Source organism: Nicrophorus vespilloides, unplaced genomic scaffold, assembly GCF_001412225.1.
Source record: "Nicrophorus vespilloides isolate i.1.1-1 unplaced genomic scaffold, Nicve_v1.0, whole genome shotgun sequence".
In the NCBI taxonomy this organism is placed as follows: Eukaryota; Metazoa; Arthropoda; class Insecta; order Coleoptera; family Silphidae; genus Nicrophorus; species Nicrophorus vespilloides.
Window position 1 is genome coordinate 278838 of NW_017096594.1, and position 16508 is coordinate 295345.

At 33.7% G+C, this 16508-nt stretch overlaps 4 protein-coding genes across 6 annotated transcripts; 3 read left to right on the plus strand and 1 right to left on the minus strand.

Annotated features, from left to right (window-relative positions):
* Positions 1-403: 403 nt before the first annotated feature.
* On the plus strand, positions 404-4260 carry LOC108557493 (erythroid differentiation-related factor 1). Of its 3 annotated transcripts, none has more exons than XM_017914021.1 (5): positions 404-485; positions 555-876; positions 935-3392; positions 3443-3752; positions 3811-4260. In XM_017914021.1, the coding sequence occupies exons 2-5, from the start codon at positions 665-667 to the stop codon at positions 4206-4208; spliced, it is 3378 nt and encodes a 1125-aa protein (XP_017769510.1). In that variant the 5' UTR covers positions 404-485; positions 555-664; the 3' UTR covers positions 4209-4260. The 3 variants fall into 3 exon arrangements, with proteins under 3 accessions (XP_017769510.1, XP_017769509.1, XP_017769511.1); XM_017914020.1 differs by having other exon boundaries at positions 431-502; XM_017914022.1 differs by having other exon boundaries at positions 453-485; positions 576-876.
* Positions 4261-4496: 236 nt separating this feature from the next.
* LOC108557458 (sphingosine-1-phosphate lyase) lies at positions 4497-6808 on the plus strand. Its single transcript, XM_017913965.1, has 8 exons — positions 4497-4868; positions 4923-5347; positions 5409-5645; positions 5695-5954; positions 6002-6190; positions 6247-6393; positions 6447-6567; positions 6620-6808. Exons 1-8 carry the CDS (start codon positions 4718-4720, stop codon positions 6746-6748), a joined length of 1659 nt encoding a protein of 552 aa, XP_017769454.1. The 5' UTR covers positions 4497-4717; the 3' UTR covers positions 6749-6808.
* Positions 6809-7045: 237 nt separating this feature from the next.
* On the plus strand, positions 7046-8938 carry LOC108557460 (nucleoporin NDC1-like). Its single transcript, XM_017913967.1, has 2 exons — positions 7046-7114; positions 7179-8938. Exon 2 carries the CDS (start codon positions 7217-7219, stop codon positions 8870-8872), a length of 1656 nt encoding a protein of 551 aa, XP_017769456.1. The 5' UTR covers positions 7046-7114; positions 7179-7216; the 3' UTR covers positions 8873-8938.
* A 1040-nt stretch (positions 8939-9978) lies between these two features.
* On the minus strand, positions 9979-16052 carry LOC108557492 (ras-related protein Rab-11A). The gene is made up of 4 exons (XM_017914019.1): positions 15556-16052; positions 13448-13569; positions 10628-10976; positions 9979-10559 (listed from the first exon to the last, which is right to left on the minus strand). Exons 1-4 carry the CDS (start codon positions 15593-15595, stop codon positions 10423-10425), a joined length of 648 nt encoding a protein of 215 aa, XP_017769508.1. The 5' UTR covers positions 15596-16052; the 3' UTR covers positions 9979-10422.
* Between the last annotated feature and the right edge of the window lie 456 nt (positions 16053-16508).

A 16508-nucleotide genomic window follows, 5' to 3' on the forward strand; every position in this document is an offset into this window, starting at 1 on the left:
TATCTGTTTTTTTGCATTTGTTTATTTTGTCGTTTTTTATTAAATAATTATCACGTCTACATTGAAAAGTATTTGTAAGTATTTAGCTTATTTTAATCTATTTTTTTTCAAATTTATGCAGTCAGTAATATGGAATTTAACATATATAAAAGTAAAAACCATGATAAAATGTGGTAAGATAAGTATATGTTTAAAAAAATTCCCCCGACTTACGAACAACCCTTTGGAACGGAACTAGTTCGTAAGTCGGAGAATACCTGTATTTAAAATTATAGTTGTAAATTTGGTTGCCTATTATTGGGTTGTCTCAAATGACTGGATTATAAATATCACTGACTCAGTAAAAGTTAATAGATCATTAAAACATATAGTTAGTAATTCATATACTGTTAATTTAATATGCATTTATACACATTGATGAATGTGGTTGCCTAGCTTGTTACAATACTTGATTTGTAGTGCAAATTTGAAAAATTGAATTTAATGTATGTATCGCTTATGGGTATCGTACGGGTTTCAATGTAGTAGATAATACTTATGAAGATTTTTTCTAGAATGTTATTTTGACGTTCCAGAATATTCTATGAATAAAGTTCCAGAACACTGGGTAATAATATTACATATTACCTAACCTAGAATAACAAGTTGAAAGTAGTCTTTTGCTATGGATGTGGGTAACCCAAAGCCAGGGCCTTCTAAGCCCTTGGACGACATAAAATCAACAGCTGTGGTGATGTATTCTGTACCAAAGCCACCAAACTATCTAAAGTTACAAAGCAATACAGATCTAAATCTACCACCTTCAAATTGGTTGAGCAATTCTGCTGAGTCCTATGGACTCCAGCATGTACATTACAAGCATAAGGAATTTTCAAGGTTTGCTTAAACTTATAATTAATGAATTTACTAATACATGTAACTTTAAATTTTATAGTTTTCGTATGGCCCACATGTTTCCAGACTGTGTTGGTGAAGTTGATGTTGTGTCTGATGCTGAGAATATCAAGAATCTCTTAAAAATACCCTACAGTAAAGGACACATAAGCATGATGGTACATAGAGTTGAAAATACCCTTCTGCTTGATGATTTTGATATCTATAAACATCTGTTGAGGACTGCTAAAAATGAGTGGGAGTGGTTAAGAAAGTTCTTCTGTGAAAACGTTGAGAGTGGAATAGTAGATGAAGAGAGATTACTGTTTCTTAAAGAAAAGAAGCTGAAATCTTTAAAGCAAAAGCATTTGGTCTCAAAATTCTTGTATTACAGTTTGGGTCAAAATGAATCTGATATGTTGGAGGAAGGTCATGGACGTTTGAATAATAGCAGTTTGCAAGTTGAGGGACCTTTACTACCAGAACCTTCACCAGATGAGGAAGTGCCAGATCCTACTTCCTTTGATCACAAATATAATAGAAATGTTGTATGGACTTTTGAAGATATTGAGATGTTAATTGGCACAGATTTGCCAATTTTTGGTGGAGGCACACATCCATGTATTTCACTTAGATTGAGAGATATGAATAAACCTATAAATGTATTGACTGGTATTGATTACTGGCTGGATAATTTGATGTCAAATGTACCAGAAGTTGTGATGTGTTACCATTTAAATGGTATAGTCCAGAAATATGAATTGGTCAAGACAGAGGATTTGCCAAGTATGCAGGATTCGAAATTTTCCCCTAAACTCATAAGGGATGTAGCTCAGAGTATTTTATCATTTTTAAAATCAAATGCTACAAAGGCTGGCCATACGTATTGGTTATTTAAAGGCAAAGATGAAGAAGTGGTGAAATTGTATGATTTGACATCTCTTTGTTCCGACGATGAAGAAGACAATGATCAAAATCCGTTTACTGTACCAGTTGCTATGCTTCTTTACAGAGTAGCCCGTAACATGAAGCACACACAAGTCGATAGCAGACAACCTGGAACTATCAGAATCTTATTAAAAAATTGCTTGAAACTTTTATCGGAAGAAAAGTATCCTGAAATTGTGACTTCTTCGCATTACATGCTTGCCGATCTTTACATTCCAGCGAATACGAATCCCGATAATCCGCAGTTGGAAAATGAAACTAATAAAGATAATGCCGAAGAGGTTTACGATGATGATGATTTAGAATGTGACGAAGATCCGCTGAAGTTTCTCGTTTTAAATTCAGACAAAGATAAGAAATTTAACAATAATTATAAGCAACCTCCGCCGATTTCGGGGACAGTAGAAGAACGTTGCTTGCAAGCATTGAACCACGTGGCTTCGGGATTGAATTGCCTGCAGTATTTCCGCAACGAGGAAAAAATCAAAGAAGAAGATAACATTCCAATGGCAAAATCTACGGAACCAATACCGATGCCCTATAATGAAAAACAACCTGAAGCTACAAAGAAAAAGGGCAAGAAAAAAGATAAGCTGAAAAAGAAATCAGCTGAAGCGGATAATCAGCCAAGCGCTCTTTTGCCCAAGAGTACGACAGAAGCTCTACCGGCCTGGCAAGAGCTATCCAAAACGAACATCACTTGGAAAGAGCATTTGAAAACGTTGCTTTACGAGAAATGCGTATTAATTTATGCTATCCTATCGGAACATCACTACATCAATAAAAATTACGGACATAGCTTAAGATATTTAGGACTATTGGTGCGATGCCTACTTATAATGAAGAAACTTAAATATTCAATATGCACTTTAGAGGAGAACTGCTTGCTGGGCAGGGCTGGTGATTGTTGCGTAATGATGGTGCAGAGATGGGAGGGTTGTGAAAATTACCGCAATCAATTTCACACGCACATGGATGAAGATTTGAAGATGCTGCAGCAACTCGAAAAGGATGAACAGCTATACGTTATCCAGTTGGCAGAATCGAACATGAAATGTGTCTTAATTTACGATATTCGAACGATCGAGCAGATGTTGCTGAAAGCCATCGAGTGTTACGATGAGGCTTTGAAGAAGATAAAGCATCCTGAAAGTATACTAAGACGTTTAGGAAACAGTCTGAACGAGACGGGAGCATTTTATTTGAATAAAGCCAAGATGTTCCAGGACGGTGCAACGATGATCGAGTATTGCAAAAAATCGGAACCTCATCTAAAACGCGCTACAGAAATCTTTGAAACCGTTAAAGATGAAGCGAATGCTGCATTAGTTTTCACGAATACCGGTCATTTGCATAGATTATTGGCGTATGCTCATAGCCCAAGTGGAAGAGGTGAATTGACTTCTATGGAACGTTATCATTATAACAAATCATTTGTCAGCTATAAGAAAGCGCTCAGTGTGATTGCACACAGAAGCCATTGTCCCGCAATTTGGGACGCGGTTAAATGGGAGATGTCAACAGCAATCTTCACCATGGCTACAATACTGCACGAAAATCCATCCAAAGAAGTAAGTATATTGTAATAACTCCTAGAGATTATTAATCAATTTATTTCTAGAACATTGTAAAATCAGAAAAAGAAGTCCTCGAAACGCTATCGAAAGCTCTAAATAGCTGTGATTTAGATGAGTCTAATCCCAAATTTCCCTTATATCAGTATCGAGCCGCCACTATATATTACCGTTACGCCGGAATTTACCATAAGAATATGTTTAATGAAGAAAACGATGGTCATCGGAAAACCTTAGCTCACTTGTCGAAGCTCAATTACCAAAAGGCTTCGGAATTATATTTGCAATCTATGGATCCGATTAACTACTTGACTTCTCAGATGCAACTTTTTGCGCTTAACGAATACATTGCAGACAGTGAGTATAAGTTAATCTGATCAATTAATTAATTGTTGTTATTAAAACAATGTTTTAGATACTAGTGTACCGGGTCCAAAGTTGAATGTCCTCAAATCTTGTATTAAAATCATCGTTCAACTTAGCGAAGTTTGTTTCATGATTGTTAATAGAAAAGTGGATGTATCAGAGAAAGATGTGAGCAATTTCCGTCCGCAGAAGAAGCTTGAGGTTTTCGAAGGTTGTGATGAACTGGTTGTGTTGGCGAAACTTAGGCTGCAGCATACTTTGAAAGCTATGACCAAGCTGTGCCTCACGAAACCTCCGTTCAGCAAAGACGCCGCTCGTTTGGCTGAATTGTATAAGGGTTGCTACAAGCTCACGTTCCAATTGGAACAGGAAATGGATTTTTATGCGTTCGTCAAGAAGCTAGGTGATATTTTAGTAGAAATTAAGGCCAAAGTGGCCGACGAGTGATATTTATAAGTAATATTTATTAATATTGTCCCACGTATTGTCATTTTCTACTTTTATTATTTATACACTGCTTTCGAGTATTGCACATTTTTGTATTATCAACAAGAGCTATTTCTTTCCTTTTTATATTATATTAAATATATTGTTCCTGTTTTCATAAAATTTATTGTTTCATTTTAAAAACAATTCATATTCTTGTAAATGTACTACTTTATTAGCAAAACTGAATTTAAAATAACGTTTTCATGGTAATTGGTCATGAACCATATGTATGAATACAACGATCAATATAGGTGTAAGTGTGGTAATCTACTCATATTCAAAATACATAATAAAACCTAACCTTGTCGAGGAACAAACGATTTCAAAGTACAATAAAAATTGTGATAAGATAAATCATTATTATGTCATTGACAAATCTATTTTATTGATAACACCTAGATACACTGATTAGCACAGGAGCAATATAGAAAGTATTAGTTGTTAATCATACTCCACACCCAAAAAAGATGGACCAAGTGCTAGTGCCTCTGGGTCAAGTTAAAACCCTATATGGTAATATATTCAGAGACAGGCAACTTTTAAGGATATTTATATTATCCACAACTGCAAGTATTTTTACTGGATGGTTATATGACTATATTTTTGATGATGAAGAATGTAAGTATATTTATAATTTAATAATATTCAAGATCTAATGAGTTACATTCACAGCATTCTACATTCGTGTCAAAAAGACCTTCTTCAAATACATGAAGAAGATCCCAAGCATTAAAGCAAAGCTGGATGATGAAATTTTGAGGATCAATAATGGATTTAGGAAGGATGTGTATAGTAAGACTAAACACTTGGACTATTATATGCAGCTCCCAGAAAAGAAAATGTCAAAGGAAGAGATTATGGAAGTGACTAATGAATACTTGAATCTGGGAAGCTACAACTGGCAGGGGGGCAGGGTATCTGGATCTGTGTATTACAGTAATGCAGAATTAGTTGATTTGATCAAGGAAGTTTATGCCAAAACTTCTTATACCAATCCTTTGCATCCAGATGTTTTCCCAGGCATATGCAAGATGGAAGCTGAGGTCATTAGAATGGTATCTGATCTTTTCCATGGTGATGAAAATACTTGTGGAACTGTAAGTACAAAATAGTCAAAATTGTTTTTATTAATTAATATTTAATATATGTATATTTTAGATGACTAGCGGTGGAACAGAATCGATTATCATGGCTTGCAAGGCTTACAGGGACTATGGTAAAGAAGTTCGAGGTATTAAGAAACCGGAAATGGTTATACCGATAACTGCTCACTCGGCGTTCGCAAAGGCCTCTCTTTATTTGAGAATCAAAGTTAAATATGTACCTGTTGATCCAATCACAACTAAAGTCGACATTAAAGCAATGAGGAAGGCAATTTCAGGGAATACAATCATGGTAACTATTACAATAAATAAGTGTTATCGCTCATTGTATATTCTTGCAGTTGCTTGGTTCTGCACCAAACTTCCCTTATGGTACCATGGATGACATCGAATCTATTTCTGAACTCGGTGTTAGATACAATGTACCAGTACACGTTGATTCTTGCCTTGGTGGTTTCTTAACCATCTTCATGGACGAAGCCGGTTATCCAATTCCCACTTGCGATTTTAGATTGCCAGGTGTCATGAGTATTTCAGCCGATACTCACAAGTACGGTTTTGCTCCTAAGGGTACATCAGTTATTATGTACAGGAAACTGGAGTAAGTCTATACAATAATTTGTAGGATAATACTAACATTACACTTAGATATTTACATCACCAATACACAACCACCGTCGATTGGCCAGGCGGCGTATACGGATCTCCAACTGTGAGTGGTTCAAGAGCTGGAGGAGCTATTGCTGCTTGCTGGGCAACTCTTTTGAGCTTCGGAAAGGAAGGATACGTTGCAGCAACCAGAGACATAGTGCATACTACTAAATACATCGAAAAGGGGTCAGACAATTTAAACATGAATCAATGTTGTTTTACTATTGTTACTGTAATTGTAGATTGAGACGCATTGAACACATCTATGTTTTCGGACAACCCGTTACAAGTGTTGTAGCAATTGGATCAACTGTTTTCGACATTTATCGCCTTCAAACTTACTTGTCTGAAAAAGGATGGAATTTGAATATCCTCCAATTCCCCTCAGGGTAATATTAAATTTACCAATTTTTGAGTTATGGTTAATTCATGTAATTTGTAGCATTCATCTTGGAGTCACTCATATTCACACTCAACCTGGAGTCGCCGATGCCTTCTTGAACGATGTTCAAAATGGTGTGATTGAAGTTATGAAAGATCCAACAGCACCAGTCATTGGAAAAGTATACTGTTGATGATATACCAATATATGATTTTCTAATATTTTACTTGCAGATGGCTGTTTATGGATATGCTCAAGGTATTCCAGACAGATCAATTGTCGATGAAGTCACCAATTGTTACTTAGATGCGATGTATTACACTCCAAGAGCTGACGATGAGAAATTGTTGATGTTGGAATAGAATGTAGATTTTTTTTAATAAGTTTTGTGCTTAACGTTTAATTGTAATGTATTATTTATAGTGTCGTAAATAATATTTTGTGCAATATATTTTAATTTGCATGCAAGAAAACTAAATTTTGTATTCAATAAATATAATTTAGTTGGAATATATATTTTTTACATAATGAAATCCAGATTGCTTCCAATGTTATGATTATGAAATATTCATACTATTGTGAACATAAAGTTGCATATCTCATGTTTTTAGTAAATTTGCTTTTAATTTCTTGGACAGTGGTAGCACTTTTGAGTCTTATAGAAATTTTAAAGTTTTAACTGCTTAAAGTGAGATTTTTTTCTGCAGCTGTGCTTTGCAAACAAGAATGTAAGTTCATTGTCTAAGTTTATAGGTATATTTAACTAATTCTAATGCTTAACCATTCTTTTAGATATAAATTAAGTTGCAACTTTAGTATATGGAGGCAAAATGCAGCCTAACCTAGTGAATACCAGTTCCATACACTACAAAAATATTTTACTGAGGAAGTTATCTTGTGCAGTGATCAGCAGTGTTCTATCTCAGTTTATAATATTGATACTTTACATATTCTGCCTACAACTCAATATCTTTTCCCCACTGGATGCTGTTTACAATGTCTTCAATACATTCGCAACATTCACCACATGGCTCTACATAGTCCCATTCTCAATCATAATTTTTGCACAAAGTTTAATATGTGCAAAGGATTATATTGTCCATACAAAATACTGCTCAACAAGATTCCAAAAAGCAAAGCAAATGTTCTCTGTGCATAATTTGTTCCTACTTGTATTGCATGTAATTGTTGGGTTTGTATGTGTGTGGTTATTCTCAGCATTCCGCTCAAAAGATGAAGATGACACCTGCAATGGGAAACTGAATTGCATGTCACAAAACAGTTTCTACTTCTATTTACTCGGAGCATGGACTGGTTGTTATTACTTCTTGAGCATTTACACATCCGAAAAGAAAATAATGTTCCCAGTGGCACAGCAGAAGAAATGGTTACAGTTCAAAGCTAACTTTACACAAATATTGAAGACAAGCAATAATTCAGCCATGTATCCTATAATTTACTTTGTCATTTTCTATTTCTTTTTGGGAAAGAAAATGGAAATGGCGTTTAGCTCCACCTTGATGATATCAATTGAAAAGACTGAAGGAAACATGTACATTTATATGTTTACATGGGTTTTTGGAACTATGATTTTCTTCTATTTGAATCTCATGACGTTTTTCTACGAGATGTTTTTAACGGAGCCATTGCATTTTAACATCGTGCCAATGAACCCTGAAGATTTCACCCTCGGAGATGGCATTTCCGCCAACGTGCCTATCGTTCAACATTTAGCTTGTTACGACTTGTTCGTCGTCTCCGGTTTACGCAAAGAACGTAGAGAAGTGCTGTTCACTCTATCACAACCCGGCGGACATCCGCACAACTGGAACAATTTAATCGAAAAGCTGTTGAAGATACTGCGAGATTACACGGAGCTCCTGAATAAATCCACAAGTTCTATTTTGGTTCCCAAAAATCAACATGTGAACGAGCATATGTTACACAATAAAACTATTAATTTCGAAAAGTTGAGGAACATGGCGCAGCCCAGCGAGTTTACCGTTCAGAATGTAACTGTCGAAAATAAGATGGAGAATTTTAGGGAATATGTGCACAAGAAAATGGATATCCTTAAGGAGAAGTTGGGTATCAATTTCATCTTCGGCGAATTACCGGAAGCCAGTATTCAAAAGTGTCTGGGCGATGGTCAAGTTATAATGTGGATTACACAGAGCTTGTCTAGTCTGAGCGTTGCTTCCTTGAAGGAAGACAAGTATGGAATCGTGCTGAAAGATTTGCCGGTCATTATTAGTTGCTTGGTTGAGCTGAAGCAAAGCATGGAGAAGTTGAATCGCGTCCCAGCATTGAACCGCAAAGGTCCTGGCATGGATGATTTCAATTACAGGATGAAATTGGGCGTGACGAGCGCGGTACGACGAAGCTTATATAATATTTGCTTCCACTTCGGGCCGTACTTGAAGGATCTGAACTTGAAAAAGGAGATCCTTGTTCAACTCAACGGATTCGTGCAACCCAAGTGCTGAGAATAACTGTTGTGAATAAGTGGTTATTAAATTATTGTTATTATTATTATGTATGTGTGACTAATAGAAATAAATATTTTTTTGTATTAAAAAAAACACATAACTTTAAAAAGTATGACCTTTCCATATTCCTTCAGAAAAAAAAGACTAAACTACAACAGTATAAGATCAAGTATTGATGTATCTTTGAAAAGTCCTGCACATGTTGCAGTTTCGGATAGGTCAAGAAGATCTTCAACATAATCCAATTGGATTAGGAGATACATAGTAAATATTTCGGTCATAAAATGTATTTTTCTTTATTGTTTCATAAAATGGGAATTCAATGTTTAATTAAATTTAAGTTGAACTATTTTACACATGACATTTATCCAGTATTGTTTAAACTAGTTTACATGGCTCAGCCTAGTCGAGTGAAATGGGCGGAGCCCGGTGATTAGTGGGCGTTCCCGTACTTTTGATTTCCAACAAAATTATAAATGTATATATCCTATTGTTAAATAAGTTACAGAAAAGAAAACAGAACTGTTCATCATTAAAGTTAAATTATAATCATAAATATATATATTTATAGTTTCAAATAAGCTTATGTTACATTAAGCTGCAATCCTCTGAAATGTAACGGCACAAACGAAACGCGGACGATATATTTCCAAAAGAATTACAAAAGTCCCTCAATGATTTATATATTTTTTTTTTATTCACTTTTTTTTCGCTTTAATATAATTTTAATATACCTTTGATAATAATAATATTAATTAATAATAATAATAATAAATTTCTCACGTTTTATTACTTCGCTTGTTTTCCTCGATAATCTCTGAAAGCATCCATAACAAAAATAAGTAATCATATTGTTGTATCTACATTCTTTCATTCACTAGAATTTACTACAAATATAAAATAATTAATAACACATTTTATTTCCATCATTAATAACTGTCAGAATAAAAAAAATGTTTTTTTTTCGCAAATACAGCCATACAAATTTATATAAACAATCGATTAAAAATACAATTTATTTATTTGCTAAATAGTAAAACAAAAAAAAATATAATATGGATTTGGAGAAAATAGAAATGAAGGGGAAGATAAATGAGCGGAGAAGTTGAAAGCTTATTACGTTATTTTCGACGAAGATAAATGAATTTCCACCAGTTCGAAATTGTTACAATGCGTTTCACTAAAAAATGTGCAGCGATTCCATAAAAAAAAACAACGAACATAACAAACGAGGCTTAAATTCAATGTTCACTGCTGAGTCACAATATTGCATTATTCTTTTTATATATAGTATTACTTTTTTTTAAGGACATCCAGAATTATAAACGATAAAACACAGTGTTTCGTGTAGTTTAGCGCTACTTCTATTACCTTTTTTTAAATTATTTCTTTTTTATTATATATATACGGCTGGTTGTCTGCAATTAAGCAATTATATATATATATTATTTTTTTGTTACTTAAATACTTTCTCCCCTTCGATAAAACGTATTTACACCATCCTGACCGCATGTGTTGGTATGTTTTCTCTTTTGTGTTTATTGCTGTTACTGGCAGCATTGTTTACGCACATTGTCTGAAGTCATGGTAGGCTTCACGTCTATGGGCTGCACGTTCTGGGGCCTGATAACATCACCCTCTGGTGGGTCCCTGATCTGCTTTTGCGACACGATTCTATAAATCTCTGCAATAACAAAGCAAAACGTTTGGCGTTACAAGTCTTTGGAGGACGTATCAATGGGTTATAATTACCTGTGAGTATGTTCTGGAAAGCATTATCGACGTTGGTTGAATCCAGCGCGGAAGTCTCGATGAAACTCAGAGCGTTGCGTTCAGCGAAGGCCTTGGCTTCTTCGGCGAGGACCGCGCGCAGATGGCGCAAATCGGATTTGTTGCCGACCAACATGATGACGATGTTCTGGTCAGCATGGTCGCGCAGTTCGCGTAACCAACGTTCGACGTTCTCGTAGGTCAGATGCTTGGCAATGTCGTAGACAAGAAGAGCACCAACTGCACCTCTGTAGTAGGCGGCTGTGATAGCACGATACCGCTCCTGACCAGCCGTATCCCAAATTTGTGCTTTTATTGTTTTACCATCAACCTTCGAGGACAAAAAGAAAACAATTAGCGGATCGATATTAATTCGCATGCAAACTGCCGACGTTGTTTCTCGGAATATTTCGCGTTCCAAAAACCATTAAGCGAATACTGTTTCATGAACAGTGCCTTCATTTGCATGCGTTTGAAAGGGGGAGAAAAATGAAAGGAATCCTGGCACCTATTTGCTTAGAAAGTATTTTTAGAACGAGAACAATTTCAATCTTTCACATTAATTAGTTACAATATTTAAATGTTTGAAGTCAAATTTAAGTAGGAACAAGTACATCATGATATAATTTATTTATTGTTGATAGATAATTACGTATATACTCATACTAAACGAAAGTATAAACTCATAAACTTGAATTCTGATTAAATTATCATAAGTCAATTACTTACAACACGTTACATGCCAAGTAACATATCAATTACCCAGGATGTACATAAATTACTTGTACTAGTCAAACGAGGTAAATACTTAATGAACTAACTTGATAGTACAACAAAATTGAGTGAATGCATGTGGCAAATTACTTGGCTAATAATGCTTATTATGTATTCCTCTTAAGTTTTGTTCAAATGTATACATCTTGAGTTGTGTTTCTTATATTAATAATGGTTTTAATCCTATTTTCATAACTGCCAAGAGCAATTAGCTGTATTTATATCATTAATATGGAAGAATACATGTGCTATACAAAAATATAAGAAAACTAGACAAAATCCAACAGGAATTACATAATGAAATATGATTTGATTTAAAAATTTAACTTGTTTAATGATTTAGCAGGACGTGTACGTAATAATAATCATCATCATAGTAAATTGTATTAGCAAGAGATTATTGACCTTAGAATAAAATTTGAATTTAAAGTACTACATTAATAAAATTAGGTTGTTTATTCTGTAGATATAATAGATGTTTTAAATATTGGTATAAAAGTATTTTTTTGGTAAATAGTAATAATTTATTTTTCTTGTATTTGCGGTTAATTTTTAATCCGTGGTTTTATATGTATTTATATTACAGTTAAACTTTATATAGTACAAATATATGTATGAATAATAAAGAAGACATCACAACTTACCATTAAAATATCTGTAGAATTATATCAAAAATAGACGATTATATTGAAATGATACAATGAAATACCATTTTTTTTGTAATTACTTATATAATCTTGTTTTAATAATTATTTTTAATATTTTTGTTTATTAATTGTTTTTATTTTTGGTATAATTAATTAAAGATTGATAATTTTGTCCTTAAAGAAAAAGTTATATTTAATATAAAACTTATCTTAAGTGTAACATTTGTCAAGTTTTCAAACGTGTTTTTCAACGTGAATGTTAAAGCTTTAGATAAGGAATATTCTTGGGTTTATGTAAATTTACGATTATTTGTTGTTGACTCATTTTAATATAAAGGCCTTAACTTTGAAGGTAAAAAAAATATACATGACGAACATTGTTTTATAAATAACTACCTCGAAAATATATAAAATATCGATTCAATTCTTAAGAAATAACTATGGAAATAATAAAAATTGAATTTTTAGGTAGTAAGAACTTGAATACTGTTGATTAGATCGTTTTAAATTGGTTTTTAAGAACATGCCTCAAGTATGCATAAAATATGAATTGGGTTTAGATACAAAACAATAAAAAAAGAAGTAATGACGATTGTGAAAAATGTAGAGCAAGAAAATCGATAGTTGGACGTTTGTTAAAAATGTTGTTATGATCGATGATGTAAAAGGTCACGTATATAATAAAAAGATTATTTTTAAAAACCTCAATAGAATTTAATTATCGTATAAATAATTAATTAGTTACTGCTCAAACTCTATTAAGTTTATTGCCTAAATATATAATGATTATATTAAAAACTTCAATTTACATTAATAATTGGAACCATATTTTAGTTACAGCACGAAATTCATTAAGCTTATTGGTTAAATCGTAAATGCAAACGTATCAATTAAAACGTTACAGGCAAAAGTCAATCGATAAAAAGAAGGTGACGTAATATTTTGCGTACCAAAACATTGACTTCGCAACATTAACGGTACACGTACGTACACATTTAAATGCACGGTAATCGCGGTTTTGTGCGCCCACCAACCAAAATATCCTGCCAGAAAACCATAACCCAACCCACAAACGTCGCGCGTTTCAATGGTTCAATTGGCATGATTAAAAATTTAAAAAAATGCACTGGATGCAATTAATTAAACGAGCAATCAAATCGATAGTCAATACAGTTAGACGAAATGCAAATCGGCTTTAAAAGAATGAAGAAACGCTTCATAAGGAAGTGGGTCAAATTCCATTGTTACCATACGCTTCTCTTGCATGCCCATTTCTTACACACAGTTCCTACTTCTTACGTTCACCGCTTCATTCAGTCAGTGAATTAATGTATTTATAATAATAGTAATAACAACATAAAGTCTATAAAATGAATCCCACCTGTATACTCCTGGTTGCAAATTCCACGCCTATGGTCGATTTTGATTCCAAATTGAATTCATTCCTAGTAAATCGTGAAAGTAGATTACTCTTGCCGACGCCTGAATCTCCGATCAAGACCACTAGAAAAAGAGAAAAGGTTACCATTAATAGACTGACACAAGAAACACTTCAATTAATAACTTGTTTTATTTGTAACTACGAATCAATCGTTAATAAAATAATGATTGAAAATTATATGTTTAAAACCTCCCTTTATTAATATGTTTCAATAATTGATAAATAATTAGCAATACCAATTAATAACTGTAAATTTTAATGAGATTTAAAAAAATAATAATACTTATTTTTAATTTGATTATATAATTTAATTCAAAAATTACAATATTTTAATATCGAGAAAGCATTAATGCAAATTACGAATAAATTAACATGCAAATACTTTCACCTTTCGCATGGATCTGAATAAATATGATACAACTTTTTATTTTCAATAAACTAATTTTCGTAGCCAAAACAACAGTCTCATAATGACATCATCTTTAACATTAGCACAATGATTTGATTTTGGTTTTATTGACTTATTGAAAATCATTTTTAGAATCAACTATTGTATTGTAACAGTATAACTGGAAATAAGATGTTGCTAGTCACGAATTTATGTTGAATCAAAGCGAACATAGTATAAATATTTACAACTTTGAATTACAAAGTTTGAAAACAAGAAATCCGAGGCTTCGAATATTATTCAAGGAATAACTGTAATAGTAATCCCTCAAACAATCAGTTATAATTTCATCGATTTCTTTGTACACCTTGTAAAAATCCTTCGGAAATTGTAATAATCGCATGTCCTCAAACAGCTGTAAAATGCCTTATCATTCATACCAGCAGTTTTTTTTTTTAATATCAACGCGACATAACGTAATAACAGGATGAGTGTATTTTCCTCGCATTGGTTTATCTTTGTTTAAAACTTATCAAAATGCATTAATATTGGAAGAATATGTACAAATTCGTAAAATATTAATATCTTTTAGTATTCAAGAATTCATGTATGTCCATTACAAATTGGATACGTGATGTGCAGTATTAAAGGTTCATTTACAAATGCACTGTAATGTCGCTCTTCAAATAGAGTACCTATATAGAAGGAGGGAAACCAATTACCTGATGAGCAACACCCTCTATTGTATTACTTTTGTTGGTAAAAAGATAACATCCATATACTCTACGCGTAATAAATACGCGAATTTTGATAATAAAACTCCCAATAATAAAGCTATAGTTTTAAAAGGATTGAACATAAAAATCAATATGACATTTGATGAGTGTTAGAAGAATAAATTGAGTGCATGACCTTTTAAGTGACAAAAATGGCTTTGGCATTTTTACACTAATTTAATCCACACCATTTAACTTCTATTATATAGAGGAGAGCTCTTCAACCCCTGACACATTAATTCAATTAGTGGTGGGAGGCCCTTTGTTACAGCTCTTCTGGGTGAATTTAATACTTGTAGCTTGCACATTTAAGCAGTCTGTACAGCTAGAGCCTCTACACAGGATAATGAATCTATACCGAAATTGAAATTAACACACAAACATTGGAAATTTATGAGATCATTATAGTTGCTTTGAGCATGTAAATCATGTGCCAACATCACCAACATAGAGGTAAATTTAGAACGTGTGCATTTATTATGCTAGTATTGATTGATTCAGTTGAAAAGGGGGAAAATTATAGATTGGAATAGTTGATGCGATCGCCCATTGTTGTAGTTTTTCCATTTCTGGTTTTCTACAAATTTGTGTTAATGAATGATCAATGGACCAACAATGTTATGAGTAATGCTGCAATGGTGAATCACACGAAAATGTTGAAGTTATGATTAAAGATTCATAAAGGGGAGGAAGGCAATTGATCGGACTCGGGAAGGCTTTGTTGTTGGTTGATGGAAACATAGCTGGAACCGCAGTGACCCTTGACACTGGTGACTTGTCAACAGATTGACAGGCTGCACGTCAAATCGGGTATTGTTCGGAGCAGATCCAAGGCTGAATCTGTCATGTTGAAATATCAACCATTAATTGTGGATTGTACTCACCTTTAAAGAGATAGTCGTACTCGTCGTCTCTAGAACTCATCTTGATTGAAATACGTTTCTACACACCCACGATATAATTTCTTATTATCTTTCTTCTATTTTCTCGTTATCTAATTAGAAGTCTATGCACAACAAAATTGTAGTACCGTTTATATGCGTTTATACGTGTAGATATATATATAATAGCTGTATCCTTCCTTTTTGATGTCGCCCCCTTTTTTTTCACTCTATGCAGACAACTCGGAAATGTCTACGAAATCATGCCAGACTCGAATACCTTCAAAACACCTTATCACAGATACATTACAGGTTGCGTCACGGCTCTTTAGGTCTCTGGCGGTTTTCCGGAAGTGGCTTTTTCTGGAAAATGTAGCTCTAGTCCAGCACAGACAAAATGGCGTCCCGTACTGTATTCTCTCTCGCGAACTCACACATATACGCATACATGCACATATATACACCAATACACGTCTTCGAACGGCGCCTCCTTCCTTCCTACACCCGTTATTCAGCTGCCAGCAAGTCGCGCAAACTCCCACCGTACTCTCACAGTTTCACCAACCAACCTGGCAACCAATAATACAGTTTGTCATACAATTCCCGCTGGATGAACTTTCAAAAAATATTATTTTTAACATTCATAATAATGACAATTTTTGTTGGCTGCACTGATCAGTAAACTTTCAAAGATACTCTTGCAGAGTTTCCTATAAGACATAAAATACGTATACGCATAATGTACGACCTAAGTTACATACTTGGAACATTTAGAATTAGATTAGATTAGTATAGAAGACATATATCTTTTATTAATACATACTTATTTTTGAAACACCCTTTTGAGTAGCGCATCATGACTTTGTGAGGCCCTAGGAGCAACCTGATTTGGAGGCCCTAGGCGCGCTCCTACTGCGAAGTCTACTGGTTTGAATGTTAAAATATTTGGCATAAGT

Bases quoted from the DNA above. Each gene is read 5' to 3' on its own strand.
- LOC108557493 (XM_017914021.1), top strand. From the start codon at position 665: ATGGATGTGGGTAACCCAAAGCCAGGGCCTTCTAAGCCCTTGGACGAC. The intron at 877-934 runs GTTTGCTTAAAC...TAAATTTTATAG, and splicing joins AAGCATAAGGAATTTTCAAG to TTTTCGTATGGCCCACATGT. The intron at 3,753-3,810 runs GTGAGTATAAGT...ACAATGTTTTAG, and splicing joins TAACGAATACATTGCAGACA to ATACTAGTGTACCGGGTCCA.
- LOC108557458 (XM_017913965.1), top strand. From the start codon at position 4,718: ATGGACCAAGTGCTAGTGCCTCTGGGTCAAGTTAAAACCCTATATGGT. The intron at 4,869-4,922 runs GTAAGTATATTT...TTACATTCACAG, and splicing joins TATTTTTGATGATGAAGAAT to CATTCTACATTCGTGTCAAA. The intron at 5,955-6,001 runs GTAAGTCTATAC...CATTACACTTAG, and splicing joins ATTATGTACAGGAAACTGGA to ATATTTACATCACCAATACA.
- LOC108557460 (XM_017913967.1), top strand. From the start codon at position 7,217: ATGCAGCCTAACCTAGTGAATACCAGTTCCATACACTACAAAAATATT.
- LOC108557492 (XM_017914019.1), bottom strand. From the start codon at position 15,595: ATGAGTTCTAGAGACGACGAGTACGACTATCTCTTTAAAG. The intron at 10,977-13,447 runs GTGGGATTCATT...TTGTCCTCGAAG, and splicing joins TTGCAACCAGGAGTATACAG to GTTGATGGTAAAACAATAAA. The intron at 10,560-10,627 runs GTAATTATAACC...TTGTTATTGCAG, and splicing joins TTTCCAGAACATACTCACAG to AGATTTATAGAATCGTGTCG.